Source organism: Caretta caretta, chromosome 5 (genome assembly GCF_965140235.1).
Source record: "Caretta caretta isolate rCarCar2 chromosome 5, rCarCar1.hap1, whole genome shotgun sequence".
In the NCBI taxonomy this organism is placed as follows: domain Eukaryota; kingdom Metazoa; phylum Chordata; order Testudines; family Cheloniidae; genus Caretta; species Caretta caretta.
Genome location: NC_134210.1, coordinates 56456836 through 56480779, shown reverse-complemented (window position 1 = coordinate 56480779; position 23944 = coordinate 56456836). Strand labels below are relative to the sequence as shown.

The 23944-nt window shown below is 44.9% G+C and overlaps 1 protein-coding gene across 2 annotated transcripts in view; it reads right to left on the bottom strand.

The window, feature by feature from the left end:
- Window positions 1–19510, bottom strand: part of RASA1 (RAS p21 protein activator 1) — a 124149-nt gene extending 104639 nt beyond the window's left edge. Inside the window, exon 1 of one of the 2 annotated variants that reach the window (XM_048851924.2) lies at window positions 18773–19510. In XM_048851924.2, the coding sequence (XP_048707881.2) occupies window positions 18773–19197 (425 nt within the window). In that variant the 5' untranslated portion in view covers window positions 19198–19510. Of the gene's footprint in view, window positions 1–18173; window positions 18439–18772 lie in introns of those variants that run through there. The other variant, XM_075128561.1, reaches the window with a different exon arrangement.
- Between the last annotated feature and the right edge of the window lie 4434 nt (window positions 19511–23944).

Here is a 23944-nt window from a genome sequence, read left to right as displayed (position 1 = left end):
AGAGAGTTATTGTCCGTTGATTTCTTATTACGCCAATGCCAAGATCAAAGGCCTGAGCTGTACAGAGAAATTTCTCATCTGCCCAGGTTCTGTTCTGGTTCTAGATTTAAGATAGATGAACTTGTAACCTTGAAATCCCTGGTCAGGAGGGAGTGAGCCACTGTTAGGAAGCAGAAAGCTAAAGTGGGTGCCCTTGGTGGACCACCCCAGGGCAAATACATGACACCTCCATGCTTTGGAGCAAGGGCTTGAAATTTTTCAGGGAGGGTTGCTTTATGCCAGGGATGTCCTTTTCCTTTTCTGCGCAAAAAACACCCAAATTTGGCTGTAAAAAACCCCCTGCAGTCTGCATGTGATTAGTAGAGACTTATTAAAGTTCTGCAGGGAAGAGTCTGACTGCATTGGGAACACTCCATCCCAGGGATGCAGGGGCTGAGTGGGACTTTCCCTGCAATTATTGCTATGGGCCACTGTATCAGTAGAGCTGAGAGAAGGAAGAATGAAAGCACAGGACAGACAGACAATTCTCCCCTAGCTAGTGCCCAAGCAGTGTGGAGGAAGGGGGCGGAGGGGAGGGGAACAGATTGGGGTGACTGAGCAGTGAAGAGAACGCTACTGGGATTTGAAGCTGGTCAGGGGATGGAATGGAGTTGGTGGAGTTGTGAAAATAATCCATTAATGTTTGCGCGGCACTCAGGTACAATTATGATGACCTCCATACAAAAGTTTATGAGGAAATTAATAATTCTATTTTCAGAGCAAGTTTCCAATGGTGTGCATAAAGCAAGCACGGGTCCATACAGTCAATGAGCACTATCCATCCCATGAATAAGGGAGGGGGTCTTGTGGAAAAAAAACAGCATGTGATCATGTAATTCAAGAATGTATCATAATTAAGGCTCCATTTTTGTCACAGATTCCATGGTTTTCCATGACCTCTGTGACTTCTGCAGTGGCTGGTGCACCTGGCCCAGGGGCCACCTGAGCAGCTCGGGCAGCCCCTGGGACAGGTGCACCGGTCGCTGCTGGAGCAGTCTCGGGTCTATTCCTGAGGGCATGATGTGCCAAAAAAAATAAAATTCTGTGCACAGTATTTTAAAATTCTGCAGATTTTATTTGTGAAATAAATGTGGAGGCTCCAGCCTGGCATTGTGGAGCACAGGCCACTGGCTGCACAGAGGTGGGAGATCACTCTGCAGCTTCCCCCTGGGACACGGACTCAGTGGTGAGGCTGCACCCAGGCCTGCCTCAGAAATACCCCAGGGCCCTGCCCCTCCATGACAGGTGCACCAGGTGTGAGCAGGCAGGCTCAGCAAGGCAGGATCTAAGTTTGGAAAGGCTGAGTGTGGGGGGATCCAGGGATGGGTTAAGAGAGTTCCATGTGGGGCAATCTGGGTGCGGGCGCCTCAGTGGGGGATCTGAATGCACAGGGACTTGTTGGGAGGTTTTGGGTGCAATAGCAATGGGACTCTGCAGGAGGGTCCACGTGAAGGTGGCTGGGGCTCAGCATGGGGGGGGGGATAGAGCTCAGCAGCGGGGTCTGGGTGTGGGAGGCTCAGTGGGGGGTCAAGATGCTGGGGGCGTGGGACTCAGTGGAGTGGGGATCCAGGTGCAACTGGTTGGGGCTTGGTGGGGTGGGAATCCAGGTGAGTGTGGCTCGTCTGGGTGGTCCAGGTGCAGGGGGAGTGGGACGCATTGGGAGGTTCTGAGTGCAGGGGGGTAAGGCTCGCCAGGAGAGCCTGGGTATGGGGGGACTCCAGCCTCGGATGCAAGGCGATGCTTACTCTGGGAGAGGGCTCCAAGAAGGGCAACAGCAACTCCCCTCCCGCAGCTCCTACCTCCATGTGCTGCCTCTTCCTGCAGGCATCATCCCCACAGCTCCCATTGGCTGCGGTTCTCAGCCAATCGGAGTGGCAGAACCAGGGCTTGGGGTGGAGCGGAGGCAGCACATGGAGCTAGGGTTGCTGCTTCCCAGGAGCTGAGATATTTCCCAGGGAATGCCTTACTGCTAAACGATGAACTAGCAATTGGCTGAGCCCTCAAGAGTTAACTCTCACACTCTACAAGGCAGCAGGAAAGGAGGGAGGGCAGGCAGAGACACACACCCTGTGTGTGTTTGAGAGAAAGAGATGCACATTTCCCCTTTAAGTATGAAGAGTGGGGTCAGAAGTACAATACCTTGTCAATTAGATCAGCAAGCTGAGACCCGGACGGCAGCAGCTCCCTCCCTCCCTCCGTGTGTCCCGCCTGCTCTATGGAAGATGGAGTAAGCGGGGTGCAGGAGCAGCGGGGAGGGGCACACCCTGACATTAGCCCCCCTCTTCTTCCCTTCCCCCCTCCCCCCCCACAGCAAGCAGGAGTCTCAGGGAGCAGTTCCAAGGCAGGGGGCAGGAGCAGCACCTGTCAGTGGGGGGAGGGACAGCTAAACCGCTAGCTTTATTCCAATATTGCTATCCCATACATAACATTATAGCTTATTCCTCTTCCTGTAAGGGCACAGCTACACTAGAGAGTTTACAATGGCATAACTACATTTTTAACGTAGCAGCTCTAAGCCGAGAGGAGAGATTTATTCACCCCCCTAAATGACATAAGCTGTAGTGTAAACAAGCTCTAAGTCACTTTTATATAGATATAAAACTGCATTCACATTAGGGAGTTGTACCACTATAACTTTTTCAGTTTTTAAAAAAAAAATACAACAGAACTTCAGACTTATGAACAACCTCCATTCCTGAGGTATTTGTAATTCTGAAACGTTCATAACTCTGAACAAAACATTCTGGGTGTTCTTTCAAAAGTTTACAACTGAATATTGATTTAATACAGTTTTGAAACTTTACTACGCGGCAGAAAAATTGTGCTTTTAACCACCTTAATTTAAATGGAACAAGCACAGAAAGTTTACTTACCTTGTCAAAAATTTTTTTTTTAAATTTTCCTTTTATTTGTTTAGTAGTTTACTTTTAACACAGTACTGAACTGCATTTGCGATTTTTTTTTTGGGAGGGGGGGAGGGGGGGTGTCTCTGCTGCTACCTGATTGCATATTTCCAGTTCCAAATGAGGTGTGTGGTTGACCAGTTAGTTCATAACTCTGGTGTTTGTAACTCTGAGGTTCTACTGTAGATTACAAAAACAAAACAAAGCCAACCCAACCCACACATATCCCTAACCGTATGTAGACCAGGTCTCAAAAAAGCTGCTGAAACTACCAAGGAGCAAAAGGTAAGATAAGAGTAACAACTCTAAGCCCTTCCTTGGAATCTGATGAAAGAAATTTGACTTCTTAGCCACTGATGGACTTGTGGCTGGATTCATTTTCTACAAGAAGTGTAACCATACCCAAAGGGGGAAAGTACACTACAAGAGTTTAAGGGCTTGTCTACACCAGCAAGTTTTGTCGATGAAACTAATGTCAACAAAGAAAAATCGACAAAAGCAAATTCGCCAAAGCATGTCTACATTTGCTCCCTGTCAACAGATCGTGTCCACATTCGGGGCACCTTTGTCGACAGCAAGAGCAATGTATCATGGGTATATATCCCACAGTGCCTGGTGACACCATCCGTCGCTAGATGTTGTGGGAATGAGGAAATGGAGTGCGGCGGAAATGGGAATGCGGAAATGGAATGCTGGGATGTACAAAATGTACAGTCTTGCACCGCTTTGTGTCCCACCCCTCCAAAGGTCTCTGGCTTTCTTTCGTGCTGTTTTTCCAACTGTCATTCTTTTGTAGTGCGCACCAGCATCTGCAGTGAGAGAGGATGGATCCCGCACGCTTTCTCCCATGTACTGTTAGCTGTCTTGAGGACATCGCGCATGGCAGCAAAATTACTCGCAAAGTTAGCAGAGGATGAATCACAGGCACCTGAGTGTGATATGGATGGCAGCAACTTATCAGTGCTTTGTGCATTCACAAAGCAACTGCATATGGTAGAGCATCACTTTCGGGCTAGGGAAAAAAAGCACTCATTGGTGGGATCACTTTGTCATACAGGTGTGGGATGACGACCAGTGAGTACAGAACTTTAGGATGCGTAAAGCAACCTTCATGGAGCTATGTGCTGAGCTGGCCCCCCAACCTGTGGCGCAAGTAAGGACACCAGATTGAGAGATACCCTTCCAGTAGAGAAGCGTGTCGCAATCGCTGTGTGGAAGCTGGCAAATCCAGACTGCTACCGGTCAGTCACAAATCAATTTGGAGTGGGAAGTCCACTGTTGAAGCTGTATTACTCCAAGTGTGCAGAGTAATAAATCGCATCCTTTGCTGCACAGGACTGTGACTCTGGGAAACGTGCATGACATAGTGGATGGCTTTGCAGAGATGGGTTTCTCTAACTGTGGCAGTGCCATTGATGGCACATGCATTCCAATTTTAGCACCAGACCACCTTGCCTCTGAATACATCAATGGGAAGTGATACTTCTCCATGGTGTTGTAGGCGCTTGTGGATCACCGGGGGCGTTTCACGGACATCATTGCAGCCTGGTCTGGAAAGGTGCATGACAGTGGCCTGTACAGAAAGCTGCAGGTGGGGACTTTCTTTCCAGACCACATTTGCACAGTAGGGGATGTGGAAATGCCCACAGTAATCCTGGGATACCCAGTTTACCCCTTACGGCCCTGGCTCATGAAACCTTACACAGGGCACGTGGACGTCAGCAAGGAGCGTTTTAACAACAGGCTGAGCAGGTGCTGCATGGTAGTCAAATGTGCCTTTGGCCATCTGAAAACTCACTGGAGGTGTCTCAATGGCAGGCTAGACCTTATCGAGGATAATATTCCCAGGGTCATAGCCACGTGCTGCATTCTGCATAATCTGTGTGAATCTAAGACTGAAATGTTTGCTCAGGTGTAGAGTACTGAGGCAGAGCACTTGGCTGCACAGTTTGAACCGCCAGATGCTAGGGCTGTCAGAGGAGCCCAGAGGGCTGATATTAACATCAGAGAGGTTTTGAGGAACCACTTTGACAATGAGTGGCAGTAACACGTCTGCTTGGGAGTTGCTTCCCTGTTACATCTATGTACAATTTTGGGGCCCAAGATCCGTGCAATACAATGCTTTCGAAGCCTGTACCCGAGAGTGAATAGATTGCTATACGCTTTTGTAGAACACAGAATAAAAACGCTGTAGCATTAAATAACTTAGCCTTTATTTATTGTTAAAAGGGGTAAAACCTCACAACTGTGCGTAGCTCCAGCTATCATTGTGAAAGCTGCGAGAGGGGGTGGAGTGATGGGGAAACTCAGGAGTGTTGTAGAGTGAAAAGGAATGTGTGGGCATAGAGGGGGGTGGGGCTGGGAAAGAACTGTGCATCTCCTGCAGAAGCACTCGAACTCATATCTGCTTAGTCTGCAGCTGTATCAGTCTGCAGACTTGAGCATCTCTGTCCGATCCTCCATAACTTTTATAATCCGCTCTGTTGCTTGCCTAGCAAAAGCAGCACTCTTTTCTCTCCTGCCTTTCGGCTTTCCAGCACTCTTTCCGTGTCCTGGTCTGTCTCTCATCGCGCTGCAGCACTTCGCGGAACATCTCCTCTTTGCCGCGCCTAGGATTTTTTCTTATCTGTCACAGCCAGTCCGCACGGGTGTGTGATGTGTTCTTCAAGGTCTGTGCTGAAAAGAAGAGGGATTGTTACATTCCAACAAATAAACATTTTAGTAAAAAGGGTATTTTGCTAGTAGAAATCACTTTCTGAGACTCTAGGCAGGCACACAGCTCCGCGAGCACCCCAATAATGGTGAGTTTTGGGAGTGGGGGGAAGGTGGTTGTGCGTATGGACAAAAAGGTCTCAGATTGCAGGGGAACTCTGCAGGGAATTAATTATAAAATTATCCCACAATTTTTCACAGGCAGCCAACCTGCTAACTGACATCTCACTGATGAGGCTGACTAGGGAAACCAGGGTTCAGCTTCTGAATGCTTGCGGCTTTCACCCCACTCTATATGCAGCTCAGCTATGTGCCGCTTTGATCCCAGCTCCAGTGATTGCTAAATGGCATGGTACAGTTTCCTACAATGGGGGACCTAACAAGTCTACAACCCCTTGGAATCTGCGGCCGAGGATTAACAAGTACCTCTTGGAAACTTTCCAGAGCCTCTCTCTGGAGGATTCCCTGCAGGTCTCGATGTCCATCGACATCCTGCTTGGCCATGCAGATTAGCTACACACTACCTGCCTTCCACTTTCTGCTTCCCTATAGAAGCCACAGTAACTTACCTGGAGTCTTATCTGCTTCCTGCTGAGCACTTCTGGAGTTGAGAAAAGTTCCTAGCTGCATGCCCCACCAGGCGACCCTGCTGGGAGCACCACAGCCTCTTCTAGCTTCACTTCTTCATCCACAAGTTCAGCCTCAGGGTTACCCCCACTTTCATCAGCCTGCAAAGTATCCACGGGGCAATCTGCGATGGAGGTGGGGTCACCACCGAGGACAGCATTCAGCTCCTTATAGAAACAGCAGGTCTTAGGTGCACCACTAAAGTGAGGATTCACCTTGCACCTTATGGTACGCCTACCTCAGCTCCTTTATCTTCACTCTGCGCTGCTGCGTGTCCCGATTGTAGCCCTTTTCACACAAGCCTCGAGAAATTTGCCCATTTGTGTCCCGATTCCTACGGGTCACTCTCGCACCTGTGACTGAACAGACTGAAAGGCCTGGGTAGGGACCGTCGAATCGTGGAAGTCAACGAATGGCTACGCAGGTGGCTACGCAGGTGGTCAATGAATGGCTATGCAGGTGGTGTCGGAGAGAAGGCTTTGGATTCTTTGACCATGGGATGGTGTTCCATGAAGGAGGAGTGCTGGGCAGAGACGGGCTCCATCTTACGAAGAGAGGGAAGAGCATCTTTGCCAGCAGGCTGGCTAACCTAGTGAGGAGGGCTTTAAACTAGGTTCACCGGGGGAAGGAGACCAAAGCCCTGAGGTAAGTGGGAAAGCGGGATACCGGGAGGAAGCTCAGGCAGGAATGTCTGTGAGGGGAGGGCTCCTGCCTCATACTGAGAATGAGGGGTGATCAACAGGTTATCTCAAGTGCTTATATACAAATGCACAAAGCCTTGGAAACAAGCAGGGAGAACTGGAGGTCCTGGTGATGTCAAGGAACTATGACGTGATTGGAATAACAGAGACTTGGTGGGATAACTCACATGACTGGAGTACTGTCATGGACGGTTATAAACTGTTCAGAAAGGACAGGCAGGGCAGAAAAGGTGGGGGAGTAGCACTGTATGTAAGGGAGCAGTATGACTGCTCAGAGCTCAGGTACGATACTGCAGAAAAACCTGAGTGTCTCTGGATTAAGTTTAGAAGTGTGTGCAACAAGAGTGATGTAGTGGTGGGAGTCTGCTATAGACCACCGGACCAGGGGGATGAGGTAGATGAGGCTTTCTTCCGGCAGCTCATGGAAGCTACTAGATCGCATGCCCTGATTCTCATGGGTGACTTTAATTTTCCTGATATCTGCTGGGAGAGCAATACAGCGGTGCATAGACAATCCAGGAAGTTTTTGGAAAGCGTAGGGGACAATTTCCTGGCGCAAGTGCTAGAGGAGCCAACTGGGGGGGGGGGCGCTTTTCTTGACCTGCTGCTCACAAACCGGGTAGAATTAGTGGGGGAAGCAAAAGTGGATGGGAATCTGGGAGGCAGTGACCATGAGTTGGTTGAGTTCAGGATCCTGACGCAGGGAAGAAAGGTAAGCAGCAGGATACGAACCCTGGACTTCAGGAAAGCAGACTTCGACTCCCTCAGGGAACGGATGGCCAGGATCCCCTGGGGGACTAACTTGAAGGGGAAAGGAGTCCAGGAGAGCTGGCTGTATTTCAAGGAATCCCTGTTGAGGTTACAGGGACAAACCATCCCGATGAGTCGAAAGAATAGTAAATATGGCAGGCGACCAGCTTGGCTTAATGGTGAAATCCTAGCGGATCTTAAACATAAAAAAGAAGCTTACAAGAAGTGGAAGGTTGGACATATGACCAGGGAAGAGTATAAAAATATTGCTCGGGCATGTAGGAATGAAATCAGGAGGGCCAAATCGCACCTGGAGCTGCAGCTAGCAAGAGATGTCAAGAGTAACAAGAAGGGGTTCTTCAGGTATGTTGGCAACAAGAAGAAAGCCAAGGAAAGTGTGGGCCCCTTACTGAATGAGGGAGGCAACCTAGTGACAGAGGATGTGGAAAAAGCTAATGTACTCAATGCTTTTTTTGCCTCTGTCTTCACTAACAAGGTCAGCTCCCAGACTGCTGCGCTGGGCATCACAAAATGGGGAAGAGATGGCCAGCCCTCTGTGGAGATAGAGGTGGTTAGGGACATTTAGAAAAGCTGGACGTGCACAAGTCCATGGGGCCGGACGAGTTGCATCCGAGAGTGCTGAAGGAATTGGCGGCTGTGATTGCAGAGCCATTGGCCATTATCTTTGAAAACTCGTGGCGAACCGGGGAAGTCCCGGATGACTGGAAAAAGGCTAATGTAGTGCCAATCTTTAAAAAAGGGAAGGAGGAGGATCCTGGGAACTACAGGCCAGTCAGCCTCACCTCAGTCCCTGGAAAAATCATGGAGCAGGTCCTCAAAGAATCAATCCTGATGCACTTGCATGAGAGGAAAGTGATCAGGAACAGCCAGCATGGATTCACCAAGGGAAGGTCATGCCTGACTAATCTAATCGCCTTTTATGATGAGATTACTGGTTCTGTGGATGAAGGGAAAGCAGTGGATGTATTGTTTCTTGACTTTAGCAAAGCTTTTGACACGGTCTCCCACAGTATTCTTGTCAGCAAGTTAAGGAAGTATGGGCTGGATGAATGCACTATAAGGTGGGTAGAAAGCTGGCTAGATTGTCGGGCTCAAAGGGTAGTGATCAATGGCTCCATGTCTAGTTGGCAGCCGGTATCAAGTGGAGTGCCCCAAGGGTTGGTCCTGGGGCCGGTTTTGTTCAATATCTTCATAAATGATCTGGAGGATGGTGTGGATTGCACTCTCAGCAAATTTGCAGATGACACTAAACTGGGAGGAGTGGTAGAAACGCTGGAGGGCAGGGATCGGATACACAAGGACCTAGACAAATTGGAGGATTGGGCCAAAAGAAATCTGATGAGGTTCAATAAGGATAAGTGCAGGGTCCTGCACTTAGGATGGAAGAATCCAATGCACCGCTACAGACTAGGGACCGAATGGCTCGGCAGCAGTTCTGCGGAAAAGGACCTAGGGGTGACAGTGGACGAGAAGCTGGATATGAGTCAGCAGTGTGCCCTTGTTGCCAAGAAGGCCAATGGCATTTTGGGATGTATAAGTAGGGGCATAGCCAGCAGATCGAGGGACGTGATCGTTCCCCTCTATTCGACATTGGTGAGGCCTCATCTGGAGTACTGTGTCCAGTTTTGGGCCCCACACTACAAGAAGGATGTGGATAAATTGGAGAGAGTCCAGCGAAGGGCAACAAAAATGATTAGGGGTCTAGAACACATGACTTATGAGGAGAGGCTGAGGGAGCTGGGATTGTTAAGCCTGCAGAAGAGAAGAATGAGGGGGGATTTGATAGCTGCTTTCAACTACCTGAAAGGGGGTTCCAAAGAGGATGGCTCTAGACTGTTCTCAATGGTTGCAGATGACAGAACGAGGAGTAATGGTCTCAAGTTGCAGTGGGGGAGGTTTAGATTGGATATTAGGAAAAACTTTTTCACTAAGAGGGTGGTGAAACACTGGAATGCGTTACCTCGGGAGGTGGTAGAATCTCCTTCCTTAGAGGTTTTTAAGGTCAGGCTTGACAAAGCCCTGGCTGGGATGATTTAACTGGGAATTGGTCCTGCTTCGAGCAGGGGGTTGGACTAGATGACCTTCAGGGGTCCCTTCCAACCCTGAGATTCTATGATTCTATGACTCCTTTCCCCATATACTGATCAGATCCAACAACTCAGAGGTGGTCCAAGCGAGAGCATGTTTGGGGAATAGCCAGCCATCTCACGTGGGAAGCTCCTCTGAGAAGCCAGTAAACAGGAAATGAGATTTAGAAGTCCCAGGGCTTGCAAAGGGGAGGGTCGGGTGGGCTGCAGGGGACCAGAGTGGCAGCAGGGGAATTGTGGGATACTTTCTGGAGGCCAATAAAATTTTTTTTAAAAGCTGTGATGTCTACACTGGCTGTTTGTCAACAATAAAGGGAGGGGAAAAGACAAGTCTCTTGCAGGGGTGTATGTTTTTTGTTGCCAAAACTAGGGGGTTTTTTTCCAAAAAAGTGACCTTGTAGTGTGTACACTATCGCTGTTTTGTCGCCAAAAGCCAGTTTCTGGTGATAAAACTTGCAAGTGTAGACAAGCCCTAAGAAACTTCCCAAATTTGAAGCAGCAATTGAAGTTATCCTTTAGGAAATGTACCTTTCTGTAGAGTTGTTTTTCTAAATATCCTACAATGGAAGGGATTAAAAATGTATATAGAACACATGAGATTGTATAAAAATTGAGACAAATGCTCATGCTTTGGAGCATAAAGCCAATTACTAACTAATCGGTCCAAAAAAGAGTACCTGGTGGAAAAATGTGTCCTTTTTTCGCTGGGAGGAAGCGAGGTAAAGAGAAAAGGCATGATACATTGGACTTCTCACCTATAACCAACAGATTCCATTCTCTGGCAAATTTATTCAGCTGTGACTTATGCGTTATATATGAATGATCTTCACAAATATGTATTTAAAAAGAACTACAGAGCACATAATTAAATTCTCTATTTACTGTTTAGATCAAGTGACACTCTTCTGGTGTTAAATAAATGTTTGTTCCTTAACCAAAAACCTGCACATTGTTCTTTGAACTTTTCCCATCCTCAAATGCTGCTCTATTTTTGTTTTTAGATTTGAAGCTTCCATTTTTACATTTTGTACCTCATCCTTTAAAAAAAATTGTAGTTTTACATATTATTTAACTTCCTATCTTTCTTTCACTTTTTTTTTTTAAAACAGCTGGACAAGATAGTCTTGAACATGAAGAATATATTAAGACCACATTTCTGTTGTAGTAAAGAAAATGAGGGCTAAATGGCTCTGTGGAAAGCAGTGGACATGATATATCTTGACTTTAGCAAAGCTTTTGATGCGGTGTCCCACAGTATTCTTGCCAGCAAGTTAAAGTTTGGATTGGATGAATGGTCTATAAGATGGATAGAAAACTGGCTAGATTGTCAGCGTCAAGGGGTGGGTAGTGATCAACAGCCTGATATCTAGTTGGCAGCTGATATCAAGCGCAGTACCCCAGGGGTCAGTCTTGGGGCCGATTATGTTGAACATCTTTATTAATGATCTGGATGATGGGATGGATTGCACCCTCAGCAAGTTCGCAGATGACACTAAGCTGGAGGGAGAGGTAGATATGCTGGAGGATAGGGATAGGGTCCAGAGTGACCTAGACAAATTAGAAGATTGGGCCAAAAGAAATCTGATGAGGTTCAACAAGGACAAGTGCAGAGCCCTGCACTTAGGACGGAAGAATCCCAGGCACCGCTACAGGCTGGGGACCGACTGGCTAAGCAGCAGCTTTGCAGAAAAGGACCTGGGGATTACAGTGGATGAGAAGCTGGATATGAGTCAACAGTGTGCCCTTGTTGCCAAGAAGGCTAATGGCATATTGGGCTGCATTAGTAGGAGCACTGCCAGCAGATCAAGGGAAGTGATTATTCCCCTCTATTCAGCACTGGTGATGCCACATCTGGAGTATTGTGTCCAGTTTTGGGCCCCTCACTAAAGAAAGGATGTGAACAAATTGGAGAGAGACCAGTGGAGGGCAATGAAAACGATCAGGGAGCTGGGCATATGACTTACAAGGAGAGGCTGAAGGAACTGGGCTTGTTTAGTCTGCAGAAGAGTTTGGGGGGGAGGGGGGGATTTGATAGCAGCCTTCAACTACCTGAAGGGGGGTTCCAAAGAGGATGGAGTTCGGCTGTTCTCAGTGGTGGCAGATGACAGAACAAGGTGCAATGGTCCCAAGTTGCAGTGGGGGAGGTCTAGGTTGGATATTAGGAAATGCTATTTCACTAGGAGCGTGGTGAAGCACTGGAATGAGTTACCTAGGGAGGTGGTGGAATCTTCATCCTTAGAGGTTTTTAAGGCCCGACTTGACAAAGCCCTGGCTGGGATGAATTAGTTGGTGTTGGTCCTACTTTGAGCTGGGGGTTGGATTCTAAGACCTCCTGCGGTCTCTCTCTTCCAACCCTAATCTTCTATGATTTTAAAGAATATCTTCACAAACATTCTACTTTGTAATTATTTATAAATCATTAAACCTGGCCGTATTCATGCTGCCCCAGTTAATCTGGCCAAAAAACTACCCAGATTGACAATTTTAGAAAATTATGAATAACTAAATTACTATACAAAAGCATGTTCTTCACTCACATGTAATCTTAAAAATCTTGAGCACACAGATGTACAATTTTACAAATAAGTTTTCTTCTCTTTCCATTATACTGCAGGATCAGGTTTTGATAAGACAAAATACACTACCTAAGAAGAACTTTATTTGTAGGTATTATCTGTCTACCACATTAATTTCCTAAAGAGAGGAAAAAGAAACTTCACACACTAAAAAGAGACAAATTATATCATTTATTGTTTCTTTTTATTTCTATTGCTATACAGAAAAAACAATGTATGACATTAAGACTATTTCCTGGGACTTGCATTGAATTCTCCGGCATACATAAATTTAACTACCAAGAAGGTGATTTTATGTCCTAGAATTTTTAAATGTATGGACGCTAGCAATTCTTCTACTGTAGAACTGCACACACATTCTCTCTCCGGTGCAGTATTTTTTTCTCACCCTTGCTGCTGAAACAGACGGAGGTTCTATAGAATTTTGTAGATGTTACTTATTACACTCATTTGATAAAACCTACACTTCACACTAACATCAGATATAATAATGTTTCTCTTCCACTTACACTTTTTTTTGTTTAATATTCTCCCACACACTACAGTCTCATGTTTTAGCTGTTTTCTTCACCATCTTTTATTATTTAATTTTTCGTCTCAACAGGTAACAAAAAATATCAGTAAAGATATATCAGCTTGGGATATGTTTTGAACACGATTTTATGACAAGCAACTTTACTCTATGAAGCTGCTGGCTCTCTCTTCAAATTCAACACAAGCATCTTCTGATAATCGCTATTCAAAAAATGTACCATATAAAAGTGAAAATTTCTTTGGGAAATACTGCAACTTCTGCTACTGCCACCAAATCAACACTGTAAAACTTAGAAGAATGACTGCTATACCAGTGTAAAACTGACCAAATTCTTGTAAATTAAATAGAACTGCTACAGAAAGCAACAGACTAGACAGCATTCCTTCAAAACTTTTAGAAATGCTTCTTTTCAAGGGAGATGGAGGACGGGAGGAGGTGGAGGCAGCAACTCTAGAAGCAGCTTCAACAGGGCCAGGGAAGTGAGGAAAGCACTCCTTTTTTCACACATCTCATCCCCATTACCCAGCAGTAAAAAACAGAGTATGTATTTGCTATTGCCAGTTCTGCAGCAGAACAGCGAAAGATACAACACTCAGGTCAGTTTCATACTTGCTGTTCAAAGAGTTTATGAAGACATGAAATTGACCCAATTTCTTAGGAATTTCACTCAGGCTACATCTAGGCTACATCTACACTACAGCACTTACAGCAGCACCAATTTCGCTGAGCCACTTTAGCACTTGTGGTGGAGATGCATGAGAGGCAGTAGCTTGTTGGCGGAAGAAGCTTCCCTGACACAGTACTGTTTACACTGGCGCTTAGGATGGAATAATTTATGTCGCTCAGGGCTGTGGATTACTCACACCCCGAGCAATGTAAGTTATATCAAAGTAACCTGTAGCAGAGACAAGGTCTCAGCTTTTTGGAGGAAGAGAATTTGGGGGTAAAAATAAAATAGAAAATCCTTCTCTTCCCCTCCCTCTTTTCCCAATGTCCAGAAAAGTAGAGGTAAGAAAGAGAAACATTCCCCCTTTTTCCCCAACAGCTGGTACTGGGTAGAGGAAGCTCCAACTTTATTAGGTGCTAGCTAACCAAGAGCAACACACCTTCTCTCAGAAGAGTACATTTAAGGCATCCTAGTAAGAAGTCCAGAGCTTTTCCATGCTTCACTGCCTTACCCCTATCTTCCTTTGCATTAGTTTCCACGTGACTAGTACACTTATAAAGACCTGTATGTCTACACTGCTGCTGGAAGCGAGCTTCTGAGCACAGATGGACAGACTTGTGCTAACTGGGCTCAAGCTAGCACACTACAAATAGCAATGTGGATGTTGCAGCTGGGATGGCAGCTCAGGATTTCAAGCCCACCTGACGCCCTTGGACTGAGCTTGGGTGGAGAGCCTGAGTCTCCACCAGAGCTGCAATGTCCACAATGCAATTTTTAGTGCAGCAGCTTTATTACTGGTGACAATATACAAACGAGGAAGAATAGAACTGACTTTTAGATTCCAGCTTTAGTTTTCCCGACTAGGAGTTGGAAGATGTATCTTTATACTGGTAACATGAGAAAAAGTTATATGGAAATTATAAATATATGAAGCCAAACAATGGTTGCATAGAAAGATATTATTCAAAGTAGAATCGCTGTAAGGTTCAATAACCTTCAAGGCTAGCAAAGAAGGTTGTATATCAGCAGTTCCCCAAACAAGGTCTGTCGCATCTTTTCCATTAATGCTTGGATACCACGTTGCTAACTCCACCCATTTAATTCAGCTCTCAACCAGGATGCTTGTAGAAGTGCAGAAGCCACTACTAGTGGCTATTGTTACATAAAATATACTGCCTCCTACTCCAGACCCAAGAGTAACCATCACCAAGACCATCACTAGTAGTAACAAGAAACACCCCCGACCTTTGATACATATGTAAAATATTTTATTATTAAAAGAATGAAAAGGTTACATTTACTGAACATGAACAAACCACAACATGCTCCCCCTATAAAATGGATGAATTAACTAGTGGAAAGTGGGAAAGGGTGGAGTTTGCAGTGTCTTTAAACTAGTGGAATATTAGAATAACTTTGTTTTTAAAATTTAAATTGTGATCATGTTTTAAGCGGTTAACGTTTAACTTAGGTCTAAAGGAACAGTAATTAAACCTGTAATTTAGACCTCTTATTAGACCTGCTTTATTGTTTCAAACTGATATAGAATATTAATCCTTATTTTGTTTCTTATAAGTTACACTTTGAGAGATCAATTAATATTGAAGACATTATTTACTCAGAGTCTTACAATATACTGCTAAAGAAGAAACAGCCCTTAGGAGCACATATTAAATCCTAGCCTCATAAGTGGTCAAGTCATATAATTTATTGATTGTTATCAGCAATACAAAGGCACTTTTGTTTGCACTCTATAAAAATGGGTGGTGATGGTGCTGGGAAGGGGATAAAACTAAAAGGATACAAAGTACTGTCAACTTCCACACCTAAAATTACTATAACAAAGATTGGAAATGGGTAAGTTTTCCTCAGTCTGTTTACTTTGTGTAAATTCGGTGTCACTGTTTTTTCCTGTACAATCACATAATTTCCCATTTGTTTGGGTCTTTCACATCAAGAGGAGAAAAAAAATTAAAATACAGAAAAGGAATTCTAAAGTAAAAATAAAACCAAACAAGTAGACAGAGGCAGGTGTAGTTAGTTCCCTGAAACAACTTCTGAAATTAACTAAATTTCCAATTGGTGGTCTAATTTCATGCTTATAAGGAATATAAAAATGAGATTTTACAATATTTGAAGAGTACATTAAAGAATTTCTAGACATTAAAAGGAAAACACCCACCTATACAATTGAGCCATGATCCAGCACAGTCTTATGCATATGCTTAACTTTAATCATGTGAGTAGTCCCACTTACTAATGCAAGTAAAGTTCAGTACATACATAAGTGTTTGCAAGATTGGAGCCTTCTTAGTCTTTGAAAAGGATACATCTATAAAGTTACTGCTTTGCTGTAGACTAGAGAGCATGTTAGAATTAGTAATTGCTGTCATGCCGGCAAATTTATCATGTGCTGCGACAGAATTGTAGAAATTGGTTACATTTAATAAAGTGTTGGCAGTCACAATGAAATTTATTTTAGATTAGTGATTATTCATAGCTCTAAATAGCCACCCAATCCCCTAACACAATCATTCCAAAAACAATAGGCACTTTCAAGATATCTGCCTATACTGCCATTTGAGAAATATGTTTACAGCCGAAGAGAGGCAGTATTGTCCAGCAGACAGGGCAATGAACTGGGAGTCAGAAGTCTGGGTTCTCCATCTACCAGTAACTTACTGTGTGACCCTGATTGGACAAGTCATTTCACCTCTCTGTGCCTTCATTTCCCTTCTCACCCTTTGTCTGTTCAATTCAGATTTTTTAAAAATCTCTTTGTGGCCAGGACTGTCTCTTACTATGTGTTTTTACAATTCTTAGAATAATGAGGCCCTGATCTTCAGGAACTGTTACAATCAATCAATAAATAAATCATTGGAAAGACTGATAAGGTTAAAAAACATGTTTTATATTAAACTCTATACCCTCATTCTTGTACAATGGCTACGCCTTATGCCATTATCGTCCTGAACCCTGGAAAAAGAAACTAGAATTCATGGGGATCTTTAACGGTCTCTGATATCTGAGACATTACAGAATGCAAAAGATTTTTTTCTCCTGTACTGATACTAAACAAGAACCTTCACAGAAGTATATGAGAGTCTATTTTATTTACTTTATTTAAAAACTCATTTAGTGTCAGCCAGAAGTACAGAAAGCTAGAATAAGGTATATTTTATAGCTATGCAAATTTCATTTTATCTTTATACACACAAAACAAGAGGCAGCTTTTGCATCTTTTCAGCAGTGAAATGGGTAAATGACTGTGGGGAAGTAGGAAATAGAGGAAGCTTCTGAAAGCCCTAAATTCACATGCACAGAAGAAGGCAAGAAGAATTTTAAGTTAAACTCAAGAATGATAAATGTTGTAGAAAGTGCAAATGAACACAACACTTTCATCTGACAAACTGTCAAGACTACATTAGCACACTCTTGGATAAACATTATCAGCAATAATCTGAATATTTTTCATTGTAAATTGATTACTACTTTTACACCTTTAGCTCTAATTTATCCAAAATATAAAAATTCACCTTAACTTAGTTAATGCTTGATTCCTAAATACCAACCTAAAACATGTCAAACAATTTTGTTTCTGGGACAATAGACACACTTCAGTGTAATTGTCTGTCCCAATATAAACCTTGAAATTGCTTTATGTAAACATTTAGACACCTTATAAGTGGGCTATTAGTACCTCCCGATTTCTTGCATTTAGAGTCATCACTAATTGTACACACAAATGCTGCTCACTAATGATATGCATTCAAGAATCAGATAACATAATACATATAAAACAACAATTTTCCTGGATAACAGGTGTAAGATTTCCCTTAATACTATCAACACTACAGGAATCCTTTTTGAGCTAATGGAAAGAAAAGCACAGTGAAATCTTACTGTAAACACCGACTATTGCTGTTACTCAATTCCCATTACTTTTCAAACAATCCAATTAAACACAAAAGCCTTTAAAGTCAGCTGAAAGTCATGCTATTAAATTTATTGTTTATGAAAAATAAATACCAATACTTTAAAATGCTAAGACATTATATCAACTTTAAAAAGGTACAATCTATAAATTTTTGTGTGTAGTTCCACGCAGCATGCATATGAAAGGTTTTCTTATATTTCAGAAAGACTAAGGACTGCTTAATTTTCCTACCAAAAAATCATAAAATGGTTACACTGTATATATCTATATTCTCACAATGACTACTTACTACTACATTTTGAAAGAGTCTGAAAATGGATAACGTGCTCCCAAAAATTGACAGAGCTTCTTAAGGGCTAGCTTAATAATGATCTGAGCATTCCATTCCTTTTGTGGCACTATTTACCATTTGTGAAGATTCACAGTACTGCAATTAGTACTGAAAACCCAGAAGACTAAATCAAATATCTAGTTGAGTGTTTGCCATACTGTTTTTTCTAGCCTCCTGGAGGATTTCTTTGATCATTTTAAACATGAGACTCTAAAACCCACAGATTTCATACCCGTATAGTTCTAGGCTACTTGAACAAAATGGAAACAGCAAGGCACACAACTTACCCTCAAAACGTATACATAAACACAGTATGAGCAGTAATATGTAACTTAGCAGGGGGGTGACAGACAAGACACAGGCTGGCATCCAACTCTACTTGGGGAGCACAGGAGCGTTTCAGACTTTCCAATGCTCTGGGTGTCTCTAAACCTTAGACTGTCAGATGCTAGGACTGGACGACAGGGGATGGATCACCACAAGTGACCTGTTCCGTTCACTCCCTCTGAACCACCTGGCATTGGCTGTTGTCAGAAGACAGGACACTGGGCTAGATAGACCATTAGTCTGACCCAGTATGGCCATTCTTATGTGCGTCCATACAAGTGAGCCGCTGTCCAGGCTGAGGATCCACTCCATCTGGAAACACCGATTCCAGCAGCCTCAGTGCCAATACTTCAGCCCTTTCCATGCGAGCAACTGACTGAGCCTATTTAAACAGGATCCCGGGGGCGGGTGCAAAACTTTCAGGGCCTGGCCGGAGTTTGACACACACTTTCCACTGGGAAGGGGGGAGGGGGGGGTTGAGTCGCCGCAGAGCCGGCTCCTGTCCCCCTCGGAGGGGCAGCAAGCGGGGCGGCCAGGAGCGGAGGGGGCAGTTACTCACTGGTTAGTCGGGGGCGCGGTGAGCGGGATGGCCACCTCCTCCTCTTCGTACTCCGGCCCGTCCAGCGAGTCTCCTTCATCCACGGTGCCCAGCCCCCCTACCAGCGGCAGGGGCGGGGGCGGCAGCGGCGGGAAGCCCTCAGCGGCCGGCCCTCCTGCGGGGCCGGGTTCCTGCGGGGCAAGCGCCCCCCTGGGCACCTCCTGCTCCAGCCCGGCGGCCACCGCGCCGCCTCCCGCCGCCGGAGGAGCAGGCCCCGAGCCCAGGGCCAGGAGTCCCAGCGCCGGGCACAAAGGGGGACCGGCGCCCAGGCTACCCGCGCCGGAGCCCTGCGGCCCCTTGGCCCGGCACAGGGTAGGGCAGTGCCCCGGCTCCCCAGCGGCGCTCGCCGAGCCGCCCTCCTCGCCTCCAGCCTCGGCCGCCATCATGGTGAGCCTCGCCCCCTCCGCACGCCGGGCAGGAGGCGAGCGAGGGGCAGAGACCCCCCGCCCCCCCCCGGAACGGGGAGCGGAGCCGGGACTGGGACGAGCGAACTTCCCCGGCGGCGGCTGCTGCGAACAATACCCGGCTGGGCGGGGGCTGGATTCAGGGCAGCGCGGCAGAGCCACGGCGCGGCTACCTCATCCCCTTGCGCCCGGGAGGGGAGCGGCTCCCGCGGAGACTCACCCCGCCCGCCCGAGCGCAGCTTCGGAACGGGCACGGGCCAGCCTGGGCGGGGAAGGCAGGGAGACAGGCGAGCGGCTCTCTTCGCAGTGCGCATGCGCGCCAGGACCGTCCGCGGGGGTAGGGGGCAGGCTGAGCGCGCGCACGGGGGCGCGCCCCTGTGGCTCCTGCCGGCTCTGAGTCAGGGAGCAAGGTAAAAGCTAGATTCACCTGGAGCCTTGCAGGGACCGCGCGTGGGGGGAAACCAAGAGCTGGAGCTACCTGAAGCATAATGATTTTTGGCCCTTGGGCTGCAACGTCAAAGTAGAGGACACACCTAGCCCTTAAGGGAGACGGACAGCTCAGTGGTTTGAGTATTGGCCTGCTAAACCCAGGGTTGCAAGTTCAATCCTTGAGGGGGTCATTTAGGGCTCTGGGGCAAAAATTGGGGATTGGTCCTGCTCAGGACCGCCTGAGGTCCCTTCCAACCCTAATATTCTATGAGTCTACTGCACCCCAAATTCTGCCTCTGGCATATCCTGACCATTTTGCTTCCAACTCCCCAAGTTTTACTGCCTAAATAAAGAACATAGGGAGCCAGACCTTTTGAATCTCACCAGTGCAGCTCTGATTCACACCGGTGCAACAACAGCACCTCTAAAAAAACGTTCTAGGGCTTGGGTCCTCTTGGATTAACTTGCCAGATGTGTGCTTTTGCACCACTGTTGCACCAGCATACACTGGGATCTGGATTAGTCTAGTGAACTAAGAAAAGCTGCAAATGCACCCTGTAAAACTGGGCAGCCGAACCTTAACCAGATATAACAGGATCCTGGAATCCAGACAGAGTTTTATCCTGCAGCTTTCTTGTATTAGGATGTGTTTGAGTACAGATTGTGTTTGGTTTTGGTTTGTTTTTTGTGGAATAGTAAAAACAGCCCACTTGTTTTCTATTTTGATGGTACCATTTCTGAGTTTGTGGCCTAAATTGGGCTGGATTGACAGGAATCAGATCCAGGTTCTTGCAGTGGTGTTACTTTAGGATCCAGCTTTTTTTGTGCACTAGAACCTGCTGGGCACGACTCCTTCTTCCACTTTTTTCTAATACCTCTTAAGAGAGGGAGGAACACTGCACTTTCCCTTTCTATGTTGTCATGTCCATTCCTGTGCCTCTGAACCATGTTCAGCAAAGCAGGGCTTGGAGTACTGAGCAGAAGTACTTAAAGACTAAAGAACCAGCCTGGTGGAATAGAACCTACTATAAAAAACTGTTGCTTATGTAGGATGGCGATTCAGAATCATTTACCCACACTGAAGAAATGTGCTGTTGGAATTGCAGGCCTACATAACAATAACAGTCTGCATGTTCCATTGAGAAATCTACACTGGTTAATTCACCTATTTTTTTCTTCAAAATGTCAAAAGTATGCAGATGATATTGCCACAGTAACAATAAAACATACTGTATATTTGTTTGGCTATTATGACATAAATAGTGCATGTTTTAAGAGTTGCATGAACAATTCATTTTATTATTAACAATGTATTCCTGTATACCTTGTGACAGGATAGCCAATGTTAGTATGGTGGGTCCTGCACTTTTCTTGCCAGGGTACTAAGATACTACCCCTTGCCTATGTTCTTGGGGCACCAAGGGCCCCACTAGTGGCCCAGGAAGGTGGTAGAGAAGGGAAGCAGGCTAGGTTTGCTCCTCACTCTGAGCCCCAGCCCCTCTTCCCCCTTGGGTGGGTACCTTCAGTCCTTAGACGGTGGGGAAGGGTCTCCCTGGTTTTTCAAAACACACCTCTACACTCTAGTCCCCTCTCCTTCCTCCTCCTCTCTGACTGTGTAAAGTGGGTGGGTGAGGGGGTGTTAAATTAGGTTCCTAATGGGGCCTAAATCGACTACAGGCGCTCCAATTAACCTGTCACCACCCTCCCTAGTCTACAGGGAACTACGCCTTAATTAGCCTAGGTCTTATATATTTCCCCTCTCCCACTGCTCCCTGCCCCTCCTGTATCACAGCCTTTATGAAAATGTATCCTTTTCTATTATTATGGGCCTGATCCTCAAGCATTTATACCTATTCTTAACATCATGCCTATTAGTTGTTCCACTGACTTCAATGGAACTAGTCATATGCATTAAGTTAAACATATATGTAAGTATTTGCATGAACAGGACCTGTGTAGCTAATATTGCCAGACAAAATTACCTTTTGACTTGCAAAATTAAAATAGCTGACAAATAATAACACTTTTGTCTCTTTGTCTCTACTTTTTCTCTAGGCTGTTATGACTTTGTACATTCTCTTATTTGTTTATACTTGTATGTCTCAAATGTTCTCATAAGGTATTTAAATGTTCAAGTTTTCAGAGCTTTGCCCTCCCCAGAAGTACTAAGTGAATTTTTCCTGAGGCCAGCAAAACAAATATCTGTTCATACTCCTATTTCCACAGTTTTCCAGCCCACATCTTTTTAGCTGCTGAACTTAAGTTTCATACCTTGCCTTCTATATGCAAAATTCCGCTCATAGTTATACTACTAAAATCAATGGAGTTACTCTGGATTTGTGCCAGCATCAGTGAAAACAGAATTTGTCCTGAGTTTAACACATGTATACACTGCTGCTGTTCTGTTTCAAAAATTGAAGCCTCGGTGGCAATATTTTACACATCTGATTTCCACAGACACATGTTTCATTAATAAACATGTATTTCAAATACTCTTGAATATTTCAAATACTCAGATACTGTCTCTGTGAGCTTCTGTTTACTATTGTTTATTTTTCCTCACAGATTTTCAAATAAAGTGATTTTAACACACTGTTGTTGCCTTTGTAGGAGTGATAAACACATTCATGCAACGTAAATATTTACAGGATTCCTTTCTTTGAGACACTGGTTTCTAATACTATGTAAGGCCACAGTTGCACCTACTGGTGTACAGGGTCTGCAATGGCAGCTGATCTGAGGATTCACCCCAGTGGAGAACAGAGGGCAGCCCTCCTTCATGGGTTTTGTGAGGGGAAGGCACTTATGTATTCTGGTCACGGCTCCACAAGAGATGAGACGCTGTCTATGAGATTTGTTAAATAAGTTTGTCTCAAAACTGCCAATTCTGCCCTCTCCAGGCCAGACCTATATGTCTGATAGGTTGTGTTAACTATCCCAGCTCCTTTGGCAAAGCAAGGATTGAAGTTGGCTTGCATCACTGTGCTGCTGTTCCAGGTGGACTTTCCACCGATTGTATCTTTGGTTCCATTATACAGACTTTCACAGGAACAGACAGAGGTACTATTTGTATTAATGTATTTGGACCAAAAAAGAGGTAGAACCATATATGCTTGATGCCTGCCTGATGTTTACAAAAAATGCTTTTTTACTCAATACCCTGGACAAAATTATGTTAGGACCATTCAGCACCACTCCTAGTGGTGTCATGGATGGTGAAAATTAGCTTAGTTGATGAGTAAGTTAGACCTGCCCTGCGGTTAGTTTCCTGTAGCTTGTGCGTACTATTTTTAAGGGAGGGGAACCTGTGAAATGATACATATAGGAGTTTTTCCAGTAATGGCTAGTGGGTCCAATGTACTCTAAACTTGGTCACACTGAAATTTCACATCACGAATAAAGTGGAAACTTTCTATTATTCCAGTTTCAATATATTTTAACTATATCTAGTCATTTCTGACATGTTTTAGTTGTATTTGGTCAATCTGTGGGGAGGAGCAAGACATTTTTTATATTGAACATGAATGTGTATCCCATATAAAATATATTTGGCACATTTATTAATGTTCCCATTACTGGCCTCCATTATGAATCTTTTTTAATCATGTAAACATGATTAAAAAGTAAACATTCCCATTTGGTAACTGGCAGTTCTACTCCCTTTCACAGACTCAGAACTCCTGTCCTGTAGAAGAGCCTAGAATATCCCTACATTCCCAATGGTATTGTTCACTCTCAGGCTTCTCTCAGACCCTGGAGTTTCAACACCCAGAAAGAGCAGCAACAAGAGAGTTTTCAGTGAGTATGCCTTTGGTATTCAGACTTAGCCAAGTGAGGAAAGAGAAAACCACTTTCCTAATGCATGGACTTCACAATTTTGCTAGTCTAAACAAGGACTCTAAACCTCTTTTTTATGGACCTGCATTGTACATAGCAAATCCTTCTACCCCAAGGATATATTGAAATCACATTTTGACACACCATTTTGGCTTGACAATTCTCTGAGTCTGAAATCTCTAGGCTAGTTATTCAAGATGGAGGGCTCAAAACTCTCCCCTTCTTACAAACCTTCCTTATTTGACTTCACAGGAGTTAGGATTTAACCCAATGTATCTATTTTTTCCACTTACATGGAACTATCATGTGTGACTTTTCTGAAACATCCCATTCTTGACTTTGGTTGACATTCCTCCTTCTATACCCACTATTTGGTCATCTTCACAGATTTTTGTTCAAAGCTTACTTGGCTAAAGCTTCCTTGAGAACTGTCTTTGCTAGGTGTAGAATTCCTGTGACTTAT